The following is an 18,913-nucleotide window of genomic DNA, read 5'->3' as shown; positions in this document are numbered from 1 at the left end:
GATCCCAGGGTCCTGGGATCGAGACCCATATCGGGGGCTCAGTGGGAAGCCTGCTTCTCCCTCTCCCACTCCCCCTGCTTGTGTTCCCTCTCTCACTGTCTCTCTGTCAAATAAATAAATAAAATCTTAAAAAAAAAATCTATCGGACCGTGATAGATAAAGGACCTCCATAAGAGAGTTTGATAATTCCAACCAGCCGGTGTCAAAAATGGTGAAGGGGAACAGAGACAGAGCTCACGGCAAAGGAGATCGGACAACTCCCAAACATATGAAAGAATGCATCACCTCACTCGTAACAGGGAAAATGCAAATTAAGACTCTTTGTATTTTTCACATATCCGATTGGCAAAAATCCGAAGGTGTGACGATGCTCTGTGTGGGCGAGGGTGTGGGGAATCAGGCACTCTCTCGTGTGCTTCTGGTGGCAATGTAAATTCCTTACCCCCTATGGAAAGCCAACTGGCAACATTGCTCAGAAGAACGAATGCACACGGTCCTCATCCAGGAATTTATCCTACAGACAGACGCGTGCATACAAAATCATAATTGTGGAAGGCTATCCACTGCAGCACTGTTTGCAGTAACAATTGGAAACAACTAGAAAGCTCACCAAAGGAGACTAGTTAAATTATGACAAATGAGGGACACCTGGCAGGCTCAGTTGGGGGAGCGTGTGACTCTTGGTCTCAGGGTTCTAAGTTTGAGCCCCACGATGGGTGTAGAGATAACTTAAAAATAAAATCTTTAGGGCGCCTGGGTGGCTCAGTTGGCTGAGGGACTGCCTTCGGCTCAGGTCATGATCCTGGAGACCCGGGATCAAGTCCCACATCGGGCTCCCTGCTCGGCGGGGAGTCTGCTTCTCCCTCTGACCCTACCCCGTCTTGGGCTCTCTCTCTCTCTCTCACTCTCTCTCTCTCAAATAAATAAATAAAATCCTAAAATAAATAAATAAATAAAATAAAATCTTTAGGGCGCCTGGGTGGCTCAGTTGTTAAGCGTCTGCCTTCGGCTCAGGTCATGATCTTGGGGTCCTGGGATCGAGCCCCACATCGGGCTCCCTGCTCAGCAGGAAGCCTGCTTTTCCCTCTCCCACTCCCCCTGCTTGTGTTCCCTCTCTCGCTGTGTCTCTCTCTCTGTGAAATAAATAAAATCTTTAAAAAAACAAAACAAAATAAAAAAGTTCCTGAACCATGTGAATGCATCACATACTAAAAACACGTTAACCACTGTCTTAAAGTTTAAAAGGTTCTGGAATTACATAATGTGTTGGTTGCAGAACCTTGTAAAGAGCCTACAAAACAGTGAATTGTATATACTTTTAAAGTGGTGAATATCATGGTATGTGAATTCTAATTTGAAAAAAAATGTTTTAAGAGCTACAGAAGAATGCCCAGGTGTCTGCCAGGAGACAAGAAGAAAGAACTTTCCAAGTGCCGGGAACAGCATGGATAGAGGCAGGGAGGGGTGTAGAAAAGTAAGGCCTGTCGGGGGGGGGGGGGGGGGGGAGAGGGGAATGTGGGGGGGGGGGGGGGCGGGGACGGGGGGAACAGGGTAATCTGGTGCAGGGGGTGGGCAGGCACACAGGGAAAGGGTCGAGAGAGGACAGGCCAGGACAGCCAGCAGGGTCTCAGCCGTCTCCGAAAGGAGCTTGGACTTAACCTTGCAGGCAGGAGCCATGCAGAGAAGTAACAGTCACATTTCCTTTGGGAAAATGGCGCTGGTGAAGAAGCGGATGAGAAGCAGCCCGTGCTGTCCCGGTGGTAGGAGCGCCGGCTGACAGTGTATTGTGAACGAGCCACGTCAGAACAACGAGGCCAGGCATAGGTCAGGAACAAGGAGAAAGGAGGACAGGGAGCTTTAAGGAGTACAGAGACAGAAACGAGGTGCGGGAGGGCCTGCAGTGACCGTAGGGGACACTCACGGCAGAAGCTGCTGTTTCTCCAGATCGGGGGCTTGAGCCCCTGGGCCCGGCAGGCGGCCCCGAAGCTTTCCAAAGATTCACAGAGGGTGCGGTTCAGGCCTCCAAACTGACAGAGGTTGTTGGTACAGCTGAGCAGGAAGGGCCTGAGGACCATGTGGCTGGCACACTTAGCCCAGGCTGGAGCCTGAAAGGCCTTCTGGCACTGTTCCTGGGCTCTGGCTAGGTCAGCCTTCCTGCAGTTTGTATTCGGCTTCTCCTGCGTTTCTGTTTGGATCTTCTGGTCATCTGGTTGGCATCTGCAGGAGAAAAGGATCATCAGAGGGACGGCCACTGCCCCCCCCCATGAAAATGACTTGGCACTCCCAAGTGACTCAGAAGACACCCCCCCACACACGCTTGTCTTCAGCAGGAAGCCGGTCTGAGACCTGGCCACATTCCCTGCAGCCTCAGTCCCCTCCCACGTTTTGAAGCCAAAAAAGGGAAGACTTTCATGTTTCCCCAGGTAGGTTCCCGGGACCCAGAGGCCATGCTCTGTCAAGGTACACACATACGGGAACGCTCCAGTCCTCCTACCCCCTGCCATATAGTCTGGGATCCCAACTCGCGCTCCTATGAAGATATAGAGGCTTTGGGGACAATTACTTTGGGTCATTCGCCCTATCTTGCCAACTGTCCACCAATTCAGTGTCATTCTGGGCTAGTTCATCACTGGGCATCATGAGCTCATCTTCTTCCTCATCATTGAAGTTCCCACACAAGCCGCAGACCTGGGGGCGGGGGCGGGCGAAGGTGCTGTCAGTGGCCGGGGGCAGGCAGAAGAGTCTTTCTCCTGGGTGCTCGCATTTCCACTCCTAAGAAAAAGGCGCCCTCCCGGCCCTCCTCCTTTCCGGGGAATGACCCCTTGGGTCTGGAGAGGGCTCAGCGCCCTCTGGAGGCGGACTCCCCTGGAAAAGAGCTAGGGGTTTCCCCCACCTTTTGGTAATAGGCCGTAGGGAGCTGAACCTCTAAGAAGCCCTTGCCGTCAAACTTGACCTGCAGCCCGATGTTAACATTGAGTACGGTGTAGATGCCGCTGGCTATGATTCTGACCCCCCGGATCTGGGTGGTCGAGGGAAGAGTGACCCGTGTGCCGTTGATCTACAGAGGCGGGCAGGGCAGGTGAGTGGGAAGAAGGACCGGAGCCCCCTCCCCAGAGCGGGGCTGGCGTCCTCCCTTCCCCACCCACGCCGCCACCCAGCTCACCAGCACGTGGTGGTTCTTTCCCAAGGTGACCCGGGTGTCAGAGATGTCCATATTGACCCGGCGGAGGTAGAAAGCAGTGGAGCGGCCTCTCAGCTTCCCGTGCTTGCCACTGATCTTGAAGAAAGGCAGGTCCATGGTGGAGTGGCACACTTTCACCAGGACATAAGTGCAGGTGTCCCGGATGGTATGGCGAGCGCCATCGAACGTCACATACGGGGAGCGGTCCGAGGTACGGCACACTCCCATGCCTGGCAGAGAGGCAAGGGTGGCTGAAGAGCCGTCTGGCCCCCACCAGGATGAGGCTTGGAGGCCGAGTGGGGATTATTGTCCTGTCAAAGCTCATGGCTGGGAGAACCATGAGGTAACCCGAGGAGGAGCCCTTCTTGATGGCACAGGGGTCATCGTTCCCCACCAGAAGCTCTTCGGGACAGCATGGAGGGGAGCCGGAGTGCTACAGGTGGCAGGAGACCGGGAGGGGGAGCCGGGGAGAGCAGGCACGGTGACTTCAAGGGCCTCCTACCCGCTTGGCGGCAGCGCAGCAGGCCGTCCAGGGGCCAGCACAGCCGGCCCGGCTTGCAGGTACTCTGGTGGCAGGAGATGTTGCTGTTCGCGGAACAGGTGCAGAGCCTGGAACATGTGTTGTCTGTGTACCAGCTCTCCCCGACCTGTGGGACGGGGGCATCGGCAGAGCCAAGGGCAGTTTGGAAGCCGACGATGGACGGAAACCCCCCTCCCTGCGCCCTCGCCCCCGGGCTCGCTGCCCTTGACTCTTTGTCTCCATCCCTAGCCTTCCTCAACCTTTTGGCTTCTGGACTGGCTGCTCGGCCCCCTACATGGGCCTCCCCGCCTCCCCCACTACCCCTTCACAGGCTCTGAGCCCTCTTGCCCTCAAACATGGGGCGCTGCGGTCTAGCCCCTCACCGGATGGTAGGAACCGTCCTGGTGGGTGCAGCCACACTGGCTGAAGGGCACACAGGAGGTTCCGCTCAGGATGTGGCCTTTCTGGCACTCACAGCCTTCGGTACAGGGCAGCCCTGCTGGGCAGTCTTTTGGGGTGTTCAGGCTGAGGCAGGTGAGCGGGCAGGGATTGGCACAGGGGCTGTAGCTGCTTCCGGGGGGGCACTTCAGAGCTAAGAAGAAACCAGGGTGAGGAAGAGCAGTGATTTCCAGCTCCCTGACCTCGGGGCATCGAGAGTTCCCGAGAATGTTCGTCAGATGAATGGATACACAAAACGAGACCTATGCATAGAGTGGAATAATTTTCAGCCTTGAAAAAAAGATACTCTGGCCCACGCTCCAACATGGATGAACCTTGAAGACATGCTAGGTGAGACAAGCTGCTCACCAAAAGAGAAATACTGTATGATTTCTCTTATGTGAGGTCCCTGGAGTTGTCAAATTCATAGACACCCAGCAGAATGGTGGTTGCCGGGGGCCGGGGAGGGGAGAATGGGGGGTTCGTGTTTCATGGGTGCAGAGTTTAAGTTTGGAAGATGAAAAAGTTCTAGAAATGGGTAGTGGTCCCGGGTGCACAGCAGTGTGAACATACTTTATACCGCAGAACTGGATACTTAAAAATCATTAAAATGGGAAATTTTGTGTTATGTATATTTTACCACAATTAAAAAAACAAAGTTTCTGGAAAAGAGAGAAAGAAAGGAAGGGAACAGCGCGGGCCTAGGTCAGACAGGAAGAAGGCAGAAACCAAATGGGGGTGGAATGTCTTGGCGAGGAGGGAGTCAGATGGAGGAGGCTCCCAGGGCTAGCAGACAAGTTGAGAAGGGGGATTGGTCTTGGAGAGACTGGAAAGAGGGCAAGGGAGGAAGGTTCCCTGTGGGGCTGAGGGCCAGGCTGTGAAGGGAGAGCAGAGAAGCAGACTTGAAGGAGAGGAAGAGAGAGAGGGATCTGGCAGCTTTGGGAGCAGGTGGTCGGGTCACTCACGGCAGAAGCTGCTATTTCGCCAGGTGAGGGCCTGGCCGGCATGCGCGCACAGGGATGCATAGGCCTGCAGGGAGCGGCACAGGGTCAGGGAGTCACCCGTGGTCCCACACTGGCCATACACACAGCTGGCGAAGCTGGACTGGGGGGGCACCACCCCGTGGCACTGGGAGAAGGGTCCTGGAGGATGAAACAATGTACCGAGCGTCGGCTTGGAAAGGAAAAGAACCACCTAACTCCTTTAGGGTGAATTCAACGTCCAATTCAATCAAAACCCAGTAATTATTGGGGTGCTTGGGGGGCTCAGTCGGTTAAGCACTCGACTCTTGGTGTCGGCTCAGAGCATGATCTCAGGGTCGTGAGATCGAGCCCCGCGTCAGGCTCTGCGCTCAGCGTGCGGAGTCTCCTTCAGATTCTCTCCCCTCGCTCTCTACCCCTCTGTTCCTCCCCTTGCTCGCACTCTCTCTCTTTCAAAATAAACAAATAAAAATTAAAAAAACCCGTAATTATTGAGAACCTACGGTTTGAAATGCAAAAAAAAAAAAGTGACCGATCCACCTGAGCTCCCCAGGTGAGCACCACCTCTGCCTTCCTCCTGACTTTCCCTCTAGTTCGTGTCTCATCCTTCCTCCCTCCGTGACCAGTCCCCCTCCTCAACCTCCCCCGGGGTGTGTGGGGGGGAGCAGCTATCAAGGGATGCTTACCCCGAGGGTTCATTAAGATATCACAATTCTTTTCCCAGTTGTTTGCCTCTTTGTTCCCCAGGCATCTGGAGGGCTTGCCACCCTCAACAAAGCAGCTAAACAAGGAGAGGGGAAGGGATAAGAATTTAGGATTGGAGGGAACTCCCCAAACACTGATGCAAGAGTGGAGAGGGATAAGGACTGGAGGACAGAACAAAGTGGTCCCTCGAGTAGGAAGGTCAGAAGATGTAGCAGGAAGGAACCAGGTTAGCTTTCAGGATGGACTTCCCAAGTGGTCTCTCCAAAGACAGATTGGTAAGCACAGGAGCAAACGGGAGCAAAGGAGGTCCAGGCCAGCCTTGGAGAGATCAGGGATGCCCGGAGGAACCCCCCAGGCTGCCCACTGAGGCTCCTCCCCAGGTCCGGCTCCACCACATTCCCAGCTCACCCCGGTTCAGAGTACTCCGGTAACTTCCAGGCGACCCCCAGGTGGCCAGAGCTGGCCGTAGGCCTTTTACTGGGGAACAGACTATCATCCAGGCTATTGCTGTTGTAGTTGCCTGGAGGAGGGGCCAGTTAGAGGCCACTGAGGCACGCTACCAGCCGACCCAGCCCGGGACCACCACCTGCCTCCCAGAAGAGTCAACGCTCACTCTGCCCTCAACAGACCAAGGTTCCTCTCTTCTTTCTCTTCACCTTGGCTTCCCTTCACACCTACCCTCATGCACAGGGCCCTCAAACAATGAACGGGCAGACAAGCACTTAGGGCACCTAATTAAATGTATGGATGAGCACGACCAGGACAGACTCCTGCCCGTTGTCCCCACTTTGCCCGCAGATGCTCAGGGAACTCACCACACAACCCGCAGAGCTGCCCGGTGTAGGAAGACGGCACTGTCACTTCGACCAGGTGATTCCCATCATAGCGAACTTGAAGCCCGAAGTCCGTGTAGAGGAGGGTAAAGGAGCCACTGGGCCTTATGCTCACCCGGCCTTGTGCGGGCCACAGAGGCAGGGCCATCCGGCGACCATTCAACTACAGAAGCAGGGAGGATGCGGTAGAGAAAGGCGCTTGGGACAAGGACAATGGGGGGGGCCAGGACCAGGGAGCAGACAGGGATGGCGATGCGTCTCTGGAATCGGGGCTGGATCTGCTGTGAGCTACCCCCAGGGGCTCTAGAAGCTGGACAGGTGGGTCTGCCCCCCGCAACATGAGGACGGGCATAGAAGAACCGCTGACCGGGCTGGGGGTGTGGGGCCCTGGGAGGCGGGCGGAGGCACGCACCATGACCTTGTGCCCTTTGATCAGTGAGATTCTCAGGTTGAAGACCTGCACATTGACGGCTCTGACGTAGGAGGCCTCCAAGTTCCCGCCGCGAAACTCATTGGTGGTGCTCACAATGAAGTAGTTCTCTAGGTACCTAGACTGGCAAGGTCGGGTCAGGATGTAGGCGCAGGTGCCCATGAAGTGGTGCAGGGCTCCGTCGAATGTCAGGTAGTGGGGGTCCCCTGAGACACTGCAGGTGGCAGTCCCTGGGGTGGAGGAGATGGAATTCAGAGACCACCCCCCCCCACCCCGAACGCTGAGCTGCCATCCCAGCCAGTCCATGTTGGATTGGGACCCAAGGCTCCTCTGTGGGGTTGGCTTGGCCTGGAAAGGTCAGGCACAGGGACTGCCCCAACCTCACTGGGTCCGTGAAGAGGTTGCTCAGGCTTGGGCCAATGCCTTCCAGCCCCCAGTCAGGCCCCAGCTCTCTGGGGTGCCTGCTTTAGGGCAGAGCCATGTCCCCGCTCAAGGCCACGTGGGCAGCCCCCCTGCCCCCGTCCCAGCTCACCTTCCACCTGGCTGCTCACCTTGGGCATGGCAGCCATAGGTGCCATCCTGCTGACGACAGATCTCCTGGGCCTGGCACCTCCACTGCATGCAGTGAACTTTACCGTTGCCCGTGCAGACACAGAGCTGTCTGCAGCCTGGCTTGAGCCACTGCTCCCCTACCTGGGGGACGGAAGGAAGGAAGGAAGGAAGGGAGGGAGGGAGGGAGGGAGGGAGGGAAAGAGGTCATTCCCAGGTCTGACTGCCGGCCCACGGCTACTCAGATCCCTGGTTTGCTGGCCAGGGAGCTGTTCCCGTCATCCTGAAGCTCCGGGCTTAGCTATAAAAGCCTGGGATTCGCCCTTATTCAGTCATTCACTTGTTTGCTCCTTTGCTGTTTCAACAGATGGTTATCTCTCTGCACTAGACAGGTGTTAGGGATTCAGGAATGAACTGGATGGACCATGTCCCTGCCCTAACAGCTCACAACCCAGTTGGGGGGATGGTGGGGGCAGTAAACAAGTAAACTAATAGATCAGGGGCTCCCACACAATATGCACCCGAAGAAGACAATCAGGGGACCCAACGAGAGTTTCCTGCCATCCACACAGACAACAAGCACTTGCAAAGGAAGTTTTGAGGGAAGCCTTCTGACTCTGCTTATCAGGGAGGCTTCAAGGAGGAGGTGGCTGTGAACAGAGCCTCAGAGCAAGATGAAGGACTCCGACAGGCACAGTGGCTGGGGGCAGAGCAGAGACAAAGCGGCTGCAGAGAAGGTGAAACTGATAGGAGAGCAAGGCAGGGATAGTGTTTGGTGGGCCAGCCCGGAGCGGGGCTGAGGGCTGTGACGGACACCATTCCCAGGGACAGGGTGAGGGACAGGCAAACAAGGAAAAGAGAAGCACCGCAGACGAGGGTCTGGCTCCAAACACTGCTTCTGAGGGAGTGTGCAGACAGGGGCCCAGGCTGGGGCCAAAGTCGTTCATCAGGGAAAGGGGCCCGTGGCAGGGAGGACATGGTGTTTGGAAAGATGTCTGCGTTTGTGCAGATGACACAGAAGTGCCTGGGCCCTCAGAGGACGAAAAACTCCGGGAAAAATGATTCAGGGGCATGGAAGGGAGAGAGGCAGGGCTCTCAGCTCTGCCGGCAGCGTGGGCAAAAGCTGCTAGGGCTCCAACCCAGAGCTGGAGAAAGAAATGGAGAAGCAGATCCGGGCCCAAGCATCCCTTCCCCCAGCCATCCACGCACCGCGTGGCTTCCCGGCCTTCTGTCCTACACACGGGCTCGCCCAGACTTCAGAACCCGAGGCGGCAGAGAGAAGCGACCCAGGCCCAGAGGCTCACCTTGAAGTAGCCCACCATGGGGTCAAAGCACCCGCACTGGGACCGAGGGACACACTGGAGACCGCTGAGCACGAAGCCCGGGTTGCACTCACAGCCCTCCACGCATCGGTTCTGGCAGGACATCCCAGAGAAGCTGGGATGGCAGGTGGCTGGGCACAGCCCGGCGCACAGAGTGTACCTGCTGTTGGGCGGGCAGGTCAGAGCTAGGGGAGGGAGAAGCAGACGTGAGAAGAGCAGAGGGCGGGACAGGGAAAGGGAACGAAGTCCATTCGGAGGCCAGCGTTCGGAGGGCCCACAGCTAGAGGCTTCTGCCCAATCCCAAGAAGCAGAGAGCGACCAGGAGAAGCGGGACCAAAGAGAGTGACCTGCAGGGAGCTACCAAGAGGCAGGTCTGAGAGCGCAGACAGATCCAAGCGTCTCAGCTGCCGTATAGACATGCCCAAGTGAGAAGTCAGGGTGAAGGAGAGCAGGGGAGAACACCCATGGGGCCTCGATCAAGGGCATGGCCGTGCCCTAAAGCAGGCTCCCCGGAGGCCATGAGGGGGCTGTGAGCCAGTCACGGTGCACCCAATCACGCTGGGAGTCTGTGTTCTGTTTGCGGAGGACGACCTGGGCATGCGTCTACACAGACGTGCGTTGCTCCGCATAGCCTCGAGCGGCTGGGAGGGCTCCGAGTTTGCCAGGGACTATGATTTTTCTTGGTGGAGGTTTCTGACTGCAGCTTTCCCTGTGCAGGCGTGGAAGCAAAGGGGTTCCACCAGGGGTCCCCCAGCCTGTGCGAACACTCGGATGCCCGCCCTCTGCTCGCACCTGCCTGTGAAGGAACGGGCCCCGACGCTCGGCACAACTCACGGCAGAACTGGGGTCCCCTCCAGGGCTTCACTGCGTAGCCGGCATCCTGGCAGATCTCGGTCAAAGCTGCCATGTGGGCACACAGCACTGACTGCAGCCGCTGGAATTTACACATGTCAAACACGCAGTTCTTGAGGAACTGAGAGGCCTCGAGGTGAGGCAGACATGCCCTGAGGAGAGAGGCCAGGTCAGAGGGAACGACCCCAGGTGCCAAAGGACCCCCTCTCACAGCCCTACAGTCGGTCGCCCTTCATACTCAAAGGCTCCGTGGGTGTTCACGAGCCGTCCACAGAACTCTAGTGCCGACAGACTGTTCAGAAAGCCCCGGTTGCAAGACGGAGGATTTGCCGGGTTCCTCTGGCACCTAGAAGGGACCCACCCCACATGCCCTGGAGGCTCGCATCCCGGCCCCGGCCCCGCCCCGGCCCCGCCCCGGCCCCGCCCCGGCCCCGGTCCCGGCCCCGCCCCGGCCCCGGCCCCGCCCCGGCCCCGGCCCCGGCCCCGGCCCCAGCAGTGTGGCGGCTCACGGCTGCCCCTAGTGGACAGCGTCTGAACGCCGAGCCCGAAAGGAGCCAGGAAGACCTGGGGCTGAGCCAGCGGGGGAGGCTGCTCAGTGTCCCCCTAGCGCGGCCGAGGTGGGGGCGAGCGTGGTGGCCACAAGCTCGTGAACTTGGCCGCAATGGGAGCAGGGAGAAGAACGACAGATGTGGGGGGGGTTGCATGCAGGAGAGGAGAAAGAAGAAAAGGGGTGGTGCCGGTCGGGGTGCGAGCTTCTCAGAAGGGAGAAGGAGCAGAGGGCCGCGGCGGGCGTGGGGGTGCCCTCACTCCTTGTCCTCGCCCCCCGCTGTCTGCCAACTTTTGCCCAGCTCCTCGAAGTCCTGCGCTGGGCTGCCGTCCGGCTTCTGGTTGTCGTTGCTGCCGTCCCCGTCGTAGTTGCCACAGAGGCCACAGAGTTTCCTAGAGTAGGTGCTGGAGCCATGGGGAGTGGCGGCGGCGTTAACGGAGAGAAGGGGCTCCGGTCGCCCGAGGGATCAGGGCAGAGAAGGGCAGAGCGGAGGATTAACAGGGTGCAGCGGCGAGCCAGGGGACGTGCCAGGCACCAAGTGCACAAGGACCTCCCACCCCTCACCCCGGAGCCATCCTTACTGCTCCCTTCCACTCACACGCCATCTCCCCACATTCCCGCTTTTTTTCCTTGCGTTGGCATTCACCACCTGCAAAGGCATTCTTTCCCTGGTTGGTTCCTCTGGGGAACCACTCTCTCTGGAAGACTGGGGTCAAGGGACCACTCTTCAGAAAGCTCCCAAGGCCCATTATCGACTCCTTCTAGCACATTCTCAAAGCATTGTGTGTATATCCTGCTATTATCACACTGCCCTGAAGCCATGTGCCCCTGTCTCTCCATCTGGAGGGAGGGAGGTCGGCCGGTGGAGGTACTTCCTACACCCGGATTAAGAGTTAGTGCCTGCGAGGGAAGGGGCGGGGGAGGAGAAGGTGCTGGGAGAGGGAGGGAGGGGCAGAGCGGGGAGCCGTGGCAGCCGCCTGTGCACCCCTCACCTGGGCACACTCATATACAGCTGCTGGTCACCATCCCATCTCACCCGCAAACCAAACACTGTCTGCAGCTCCACAAATCGCCCACTTGAAGCCAGGAAAATGCCTTCCGAAGGTATGGCGGGGAGGGTGACTTGCTGACCCCCAACCTGGAAGGTGGGTAAAGGGAGGAGACGGAGACACAGATGGGGGGGGTCAAGGAGAACCCTCCCACCCCCGCAGACTACCACGTCCATGCTGGAAGGCAGGACAGCCCTCCACAGCAATCCTTGGTAACGCACGGAATGCTCTGGAAGCTGTCCCTGAGAAGGTCGGAGGCTGCAGGTGCCGGCCAGGACCTGGCAGCCCACAGGACAAGCCACAGCCAGGCCTGGAGGCCCCGGTACAACTGAAGAGGAAAGGACACTCACCAGCACGCGCCTGCCCCTGAGCAGCGTGATGGTGACCTTGGGTAGTGTCACGTAGATTTTGCTCAGGCTGGAGATGCTTTCCTGTCCTCCGCCCTCATTCTTCGCCGCCACCTTGAAGAATGGCTCTGGGTGGGAAGAGGGGTGAAGAGCACCCAGGGGCTCATCCAACAAGCATTTCTTTCTTTCTTTTTTTAAAGATTTTATTTACCCATGGGCGCCTGGGTGGCTCAGTCGTTAAGCGTCTGCCTTCGGCTCAGATCATGATCCCGGGGTCCTGGGATCGAGCCCCGCATCGGGCTCCCTGCTCCGCAGGAGGCCTGCTTCTCTCTCTCCCACTCCCCCTGCTTGTGTTCCTGCTCTCACTATGTCTCTCTCTGTCAAATAAATAAAATCTTTAAAAAAAAAAGATTTTATTTATCCATCTGAGAGAGAGGGCACATGTGCGAGCACTGGGGGTGAGCAGGGGCAGAGGGAGAAGCAGACTACCAGCTGAGCAGGGAGCCCGATGCAGGACTCAATCCCAGGACCCTGGGATCAAGACCTGAGCAGAAGGCAGACGCTTAACCAACTGAGCCACCCAGGCGCCCCTCAACAAGCATTTCTGAGGGTCCACTGAGGATGGCGCCTACACCTGGCGCCGCAGGGATAAAGACCTCCCCAGGCCCTGGCTCTGCAGTTTGGGGGGGGGGCAGATGTGACTGTCGGAGCGCCTGTAACTCTGTTGAGACTCTGTCTCCCCTAAGGGACTGGAACATCCTCCAGGGCAAGGCATTTATAATAGTTCACTCCTCCCGCTATGGCCATTATTCCAGGAGGCCCCTCACTGAACGTGGGCCCAGAAGATGGCTGATAAAGGGAAAAGTCCTACAGTGCATTCTTGCCAGTCCTGCGAAAGTCCTGTTTCTGGGGTGGACGTGTCAACCCTTACTCTACAGAAGGCCTTGTTCCCACCTTGCGTCTCCCGCATCTGCCCCCGCCCCCGGCCCTTTCCTGCCTTCCACTGTGCTCCCACAGCAGCTGTTCTGACCTTAGACCCTGGCCCAGACATCTCCAGGGCCCCACCTGTCGAGTTGCCACAGGGTTGGGCCAAGATGTAGGTGCATTTGCCCATGAAGTTGAAGTGCCTCCCATCAAAGGTGATTTGATGAGGGTCTCCATAGACGACGCAGGTGGCATGGCCTGCCGAAGGGAGGGGGTGGAGAGCACATGAAGCAGCAGGCTAGGCCCCATAGCCACCTCACCCACCTGGTGGCATGCCCCAGTTCCTCTGGTCAAGGGAGGGATTGGGACACTGGTGTCATACCCACTCGGACAGGCTGGCGGGCGGGGGTAGCATGATGGGAGGGTCTCACCGTAGGGCTGGCATCCGTACTGGCCGTTTTTCAGCTGGCACACCGTGTGAGTCCCGCACTGGAAGATCTGACACTCCATCCGACTGCCAGGCTTGCAGCGGCAACGTTCTGTGCAGTTGGAGCTGAACCACTCTGCCCCAGGCTGGGAGCAGGGGATCCAGAGTCACAACACTCTAGCTCCTGGGGCCCATCTCCCTTCCCCACCACACCTTGCAGACCTAACCTTGCTCATACTCTTCCTCTTCCCACCCCCTACCAGATACTCCTGTCTACCACAGGACATTGACACACACTGCTCTCTCACCCTGGAATGCTCTTCTGTTCCTTTCCAAATCGTTCTTATGCAACCAGCAAGCAGAGTTCAGCTTAAGGGTCACAACTTTCTCGGGAAAACTTCTCAGACCCCCCTGACTAGGTCATCCTCACAGCCCTGGGTACCTTTCTTTCCCAGGACTTACCACATTGCACCTTCGTGTTAATTTCTGCGGTTGTTTGATTGCAAGCACTCTGTGAGGGACCATGTCTCTTTATTCAGTATTGTAGCCTCAACACAAAGCACAGTGCTTGGCAGGAGTTCTCATTCAAGAAACGCTTGCTGTGTCAGAGTGACCCAAGACCCAGGGTGTCCCCCAGGGTCTGAGAGCATTAGGAGAGCAAGGACCATGCCCTATTTGTGGTGGCCCCAATTCCAGGAGGGTTGAAAGTACTCAAGAAACATTTGTTGGATGCATAAATGAATCTTTATAAGACATGCATACATGTCTGCTGGGGCTGGCAAGACATGCTGAATGCTGATGGTTCTTTCTGAGGCTGAAGCTAATCCTAACCCTGACACAGGGACACCCAGGAGACTGGTTAAAGGGAGGTGGGGGAGAAAGTGGTCCCCAAAGAGACAAATAGGAACTCAGATGACAGATGGGAAGAACACCTGTTCTGAGAAGAGCCACTGGACGGTAGTGAATAGCTTAAATCACTTTTAATAAATTACATGTGATATTTATCATAATTAGCTAATAGTAGTAACATTTATTAAGTACTCGGTCTGCATCGGGATCTAATTTCATCTTCACAACAATCTTATGAGGTAAGTAGAAATTATGGGCACATTTTGTAGACACAGAAACAGATCTGAAGAGGGAAAGAATCTTGCCCAAGGTCACCCAGCAAGTGAATGCTGGAGCCCAGATTTAAAGCACTGATCTGCTTGACTCTAAGGTGGCTCTGTCCCAAATAGCCGCCACCAGCCCCTTGTGGCTATTGAGCTCTTGAAATGTGGCTGGTCCAAACTGAGATATGCCCTAAGTGTAAAAATACACACTGGATTTCAAAGAATTGGTATGGGGGGAAAAAAGGAATGTAAGCGATCTCATTAATAACTATTCATCACATGTTGAGATGAGAATAGAGATCAAGTACATTATTGGAATTCATTTAACCTGTTTCCTTTTACTTTTTTAAAAATGTGGCTATTAGCAAACGTAAAATAACTTTGAGGCTTGCATGCTAGCCCTTTTGGACAGCAATGGCCCAGAGCCTGTGCCCCTTCAGAGCCTCTGCATGCGTCGAGTCTTCCCAGGTCGGGGGGGCTACCAATTCCAGGAGACAGTAACTGCCATATTTTGACAGGATTTGCAAGTTCCTTTGGAAGAAGATCCTGGAATGCTGTGTTTTGCCCTGAACACGCCCGAAGCTCTACTCAGCATCCAGGACTCTCTGCATATGCAGGGACCCCCAGCTTTCCTTAAGAAGGAGATGAGGAAGGCCTTGGACCACCTGGCTGGCCCAGTGGGTCCTAGCTGGGCCCAAGTGGGTACTTAGCAAATATTTACTGCATGAACAGAGAGGACAATGAAAAGCCACATTTGCAAAGAATCACTCCACCATTGTGTAACTCCACCAGCTTGAGAGCTGGCCCTGTGGGACTGTTCCACAGATCCAAAGTCCTCTCCCCTGGGGAGCAGATGGAGCCAGAACCCACTCCCCATCTCCCTTACGGGCTCTGGCCTCCCAGTGGTCTTACCTTATAGTAATTGTTGTTGTAGAAGCAATTGCAGGAAGAGGGATGGATGCAGCGGGACTCATGAAACAAAAAGCCAGAATTGCAGACACAGCCGGGTTTGCAGGGGGGCCCACAGTTGGGCTTGGGTCTCTCGCAGGATGCTGGGCAGGCGCAGGGCTCATAGTGGGCATTTGGGGGGCACCTCGCTAAGGGGAGAACGGCCTGCGTCAAACCTTCACTCTAGTGCTTTTCTCAGGGAGATTTCCTGTCTCCTCTACCCCCACCCTCAGGTTCTCTAAGAAGGAGGTCCCTATGATTCAGCCATAAAAAGGAATGAAGATCTGACGTGTGGATGAACTTGAAGTTCTAGCACACGGACGAAGCTTTAAAACGTGATGCTGAGTGCAAGGAGCCAGTCACAAAAGACCACATGTTACATCACTCTACGTGTGTGCAATGTCCAGAACCGGCAAATTGAGAGAGACAGAACATAGATTAGGGGTTGCCAGGGGATGGGGCACAGTGGGGGTTGGGGAGAAGGTGGTGACTGCTAATGGGTAGGGGGTTTCTTTGGGGCTGATAAAAATGTTCTGGTTTGGGGCACCTGGGTGGCTCAGTCGTTAAGCGTCTGCCTTCGGCTCAGGTCATGATCCCGGGGTCCTGGGATCGAGCCCCGCATCGGGCTCCCTGCTCCGCGGGAAGCCTGCCTCTCCCTCTCCCACTCCCCCTGCTTGTGTTCCTGCTCTCACTCTCTCTCTCTCTGTGTCAAATAAATAAAAAAAATCTTTAAAAAAAAGTTTTGTATTTAGAAACTGATGTTTGCACAATCTTGTGGATACACTAAAACCACTGAATTATACACTTTAGAAGAATGGATTTTACGGTATATGAATTATATACCTATTTTTTTAAAAAGATGTTGTAAGCCTAGTGCTTGGCTCCCAACAACCTCCACCCCACCTATGCCCTGCTTCCCTCTTGGTCAGGGTGGTCCTCATTTTTTCTAAAGTTACCATGTCCCATTCATCTCTCCTCTAAGATCGCAGTTCCCTATTAGACGCATCCATTTATCTAATTCTCATTCCTATTCACAGTCTCTTACTTTCAGCTGTTTGTCCAATGCTCCATCACATACCTGGAGTACGTCTAGGGGTTGTAGTGGTCATGGAGGTACTTGGAGTAGTTGTAGGAGGCATCACCAAGACTGTTGGCCCAATTGGTACAAGTGTTGGGCTGGGCTGGGATGTCGTAGGAACTGTGTGCCTTTCAGTGGGGACAGTAGATTTTTCTGTGGGGATGGTGAGTTTTTCTGTGGGGACAGTGGATTTTTCTGTGGGGATGATGGGTTTTTCAGTGGAGATGGTGGGTTTTTCTGTGGGGATGGTGGTCTTTCCAGTGGGGATGGTGGGTCTTTCTGCGAGGATGGTAGTTTTTTCTGTAGGGACAGTGGGCTTTTCTGTGGGGATGGTGGTCTTTTCAGTGGGGATGGTAGGCCTTTCAGTGGGGATGGTGGGTTTTCCTGTGGGGACAGTGGGTTTTTCTTTGGCAATGGTAGGTTTTGCTGTGGGGACAGTGTGCCTTTCAGTGGGGATGGTAGATTTTGCTGTTGGGACGGTGGGTTTTCCTGTTGGGACGGTGGGTTTTCCTGTGGGGACGGTGGGTTTTCCTGTGGGGACGGTGGGTTTTCCTGTGGGGATGGCGGGTTTTGCTGTGGGGATGGCGGGTTTTTCTGTGGGGACGGCGGGTTTTTCTGTGGGGATGATGGATTTTTCCATAGGGATGACAGGTTTTTCCGTGGGAATGGTGGGTTTTTCTGTGGGGATGGTGGTTCTCTCAGTGTGGACTATGGGCTTTTCTGCAGGGATAGTAGGCTTTTCTGTGGAGATGGTGGTCCTTTCAGTGGGCATGGTGGGTTTTCCTGTGGGGATAGTGGGCTCTTCAAGGGGTACAGTAGTCTCTTCAATGGGGACAACAGACTCTTCAGCAGAGGCAGTGGATTCTTCAGCGGGGATGGTAGACTCTTCAGTGAAGACAGTGGGCTCTTCAGGAGGAAGAGTGGTCTCTTCAGGGGGGACAGTGGTCTCTTCAGGAGGCACAGTGTTCTCTTCAGTGGGGAAAGTCGGTTTTTCAGTGGGAATAGTGGGCTTTTCTGTGGGAACTTTGGGCTTTTCTGTGGGGATGGTGGGCTTTTGAGTGGGGATGGTGAGTTTTTCTGTGGGGAAGGTGGATTTTTCTGGCGAGACAGTGGACATTTCTGAGGGGACTATGGGCTTTTTTGTGGAGACAGTGGCTATTTCACTGGGGACAGTGGGTTTTTCTGTGGCAGTTATAGGTTTTTCTGTGAGAGCCACGGGTTTTTCTGTGGGGACAGTGGCTATTTCACTGGGGACAGGGTGTTTTTCTTTGGGGACCATGGGTCTTTCTGTGGGGACAGTGGCTATTTCACTGGGACCAGTGGGTTTTTCTGTGGGGACAGTGGCTATTTCACTGGGGACAGTGAGTTTTTCTGGGAGAGCCATGGGTCTTTCTGTGGGGACAACGGCTATTTCACTGGGGACAGTGTGTTTTTCTGGGGGGACCATGGGTCTTTCTGTGGGGACAGTGGCTAGTTCACTGGGGACAGTGAGTTTTTCTGGGAGAGCCAGGGGTCTTTCTGTGGGGACAGTAGCTATTTCACTGGGGACAGTGAGTTTTTCTGGGAGAGCCATGGGTCTTTCTGTGGGGACAGTGGCTATTTCACTGGGGACAGACTGTTTTTCTGGGGGGACCATGGGTCTTTCTGTGGGCACAGTGAGTTTTTCTGGGGGGGCCATGGGTCTTTTTGTGGGGACAGTGGCTATTTCACTGGGGACAGTGTGTTTTTCTGTGAAAGCCATGGATCTTTCTGTGGGGACAGTGGGTTTTTCTGTGGGAGCCATGGGTTTTTCTGTGGGGGCCATAGATTTTTCTGTGGGAGTCATAGGTTTTCCTGTGGAGACAGGGGTTTCAGAAGGGCCAGGGAGGGAAACTGGAGATTTGGAAGGAAGCTCTGTTGGCACTATTCCTGCAAAGAAAAACAAAGAAACAAACAAATCCTGGAGTTTAGTGAAAATCATACCATCACCTTCTTTACTCACTTCGAGTTGGAGTGGGTAGGCTCAAAGAGTAACTTACACCTCTCCCATTTCCAACCCCAACCTTCACTCACTTAACAAACACTCAACAAACACTGCCCCTCAGAAATGTCCACTGTCTTCCCCAGATACGGGAAACACAACATGAACAGGATGTCGGTCCTCTCTTCAGGATCACCGTCCACTAGGTAAGGGGTTGTGGATCCAGCCACAGAAATCCAGAGCATCAAAGTCACACTCACTCCAGCAAGCATCCTGGTAAGACCAGGAAGGTAGAGGTGGACAGAACATGGAACACAAAGCTGTGTGAAAACTCAAGCATGACCGAGAACTTGATTTTCAACAGTCCCAGGGACGGTCATCTCAGAACATGGCCCCCTTTCTGGGGCCCTGGATTTTGTCTTACCTCGACAAGTCCCGTGATTGATCAAGATAAAACCCACAGCAACGACAAAGGCACTGTGGGTACCCCTGATGGCCTCCAGGATCAGCTGAAGGTAATGAGGGACAGAGAAGAGAGAAATGCAAGTGAATCCCCGGCAGCTCAGGGACTCTCCCGGTCAGTCTGTCCTCTGCCAAAAGGCCACCTTGTTCTAGCCTCGACAGTCCAACTCTGCCCCCGCTCCTTTTCAGGAGCCAGGTATCCCTCTCGGGGACACCAAGTTCACCTCTGCTCTCTTTCCAGTGGCCCAT

General features: G+C 55.3%; 1 protein-coding gene across 1 annotated transcript in view; it reads right to left on the bottom strand.

Moving 5' to 3' along the window:
• ZAN (zonadhesin) overlaps positions 1 to 18,913 on the bottom strand; it is a 33,376-nt gene that overhangs the window by 7,568 nt on the left and 6,895 nt on the right. The window contains exons 12-34 of the mRNA XM_073884187.1: positions 18,627 to 18,711; positions 16,243 to 18,150; positions 15,129 to 15,313; positions 13,109 to 13,250; positions 12,819 to 12,935; positions 11,757 to 11,881; positions 11,350 to 11,495; positions 10,618 to 10,761; positions 10,049 to 10,156; positions 9,793 to 9,962; positions 8,941 to 9,143; positions 7,639 to 7,780; positions 7,070 to 7,317; positions 6,640 to 6,820; positions 6,233 to 6,344; positions 5,806 to 5,900; positions 5,105 to 5,281; positions 4,085 to 4,293; positions 3,684 to 3,828; positions 3,164 to 3,411; positions 2,894 to 3,058; positions 2,564 to 2,688; positions 1,922 to 2,217 (exon numbers count right to left, since the gene is read on the bottom strand). Coding sequence (XP_073740288.1) covers positions 1,922 to 2,217; positions 2,564 to 2,688; positions 2,894 to 3,058; positions 3,164 to 3,411; positions 3,684 to 3,828; positions 4,085 to 4,293; positions 5,105 to 5,281; positions 5,806 to 5,900; positions 6,233 to 6,344; positions 6,640 to 6,820; positions 7,070 to 7,317; positions 7,639 to 7,780; positions 8,941 to 9,143; positions 9,793 to 9,962; positions 10,049 to 10,156; positions 10,618 to 10,761; positions 11,350 to 11,495; positions 11,757 to 11,881; positions 12,819 to 12,935; positions 13,109 to 13,250; positions 15,129 to 15,313; positions 16,243 to 18,150; positions 18,627 to 18,711 — 5,476 coding nt within the window. The remainder of the gene's footprint in view (positions 1 to 1,921; positions 2,218 to 2,563; positions 2,689 to 2,893; positions 3,059 to 3,163; positions 3,412 to 3,683; positions 3,829 to 4,084; positions 4,294 to 5,104; positions 5,282 to 5,805; positions 5,901 to 6,232; positions 6,345 to 6,639; positions 6,821 to 7,069; positions 7,318 to 7,638; positions 7,781 to 8,940; positions 9,144 to 9,792; positions 9,963 to 10,048; positions 10,157 to 10,617; positions 10,762 to 11,349; positions 11,496 to 11,756; positions 11,882 to 12,818; positions 12,936 to 13,108; positions 13,251 to 15,128; positions 15,314 to 16,242; positions 18,151 to 18,626; positions 18,712 to 18,913) is intronic.

This window comes from Callorhinus ursinus, unplaced genomic scaffold (genome assembly GCF_003265705.2).
Source record: "Callorhinus ursinus isolate GAN/ISIS: 27379988/994484 unplaced genomic scaffold, GSC_fseal_2.0 scaffold55, whole genome shotgun sequence".
Lineage (NCBI taxonomy): Eukaryota > Metazoa > Chordata > Mammalia > Carnivora > Otariidae > Callorhinus > Callorhinus ursinus.
This window is presented reverse-complemented; position numbering and strand designations above follow the sequence as displayed.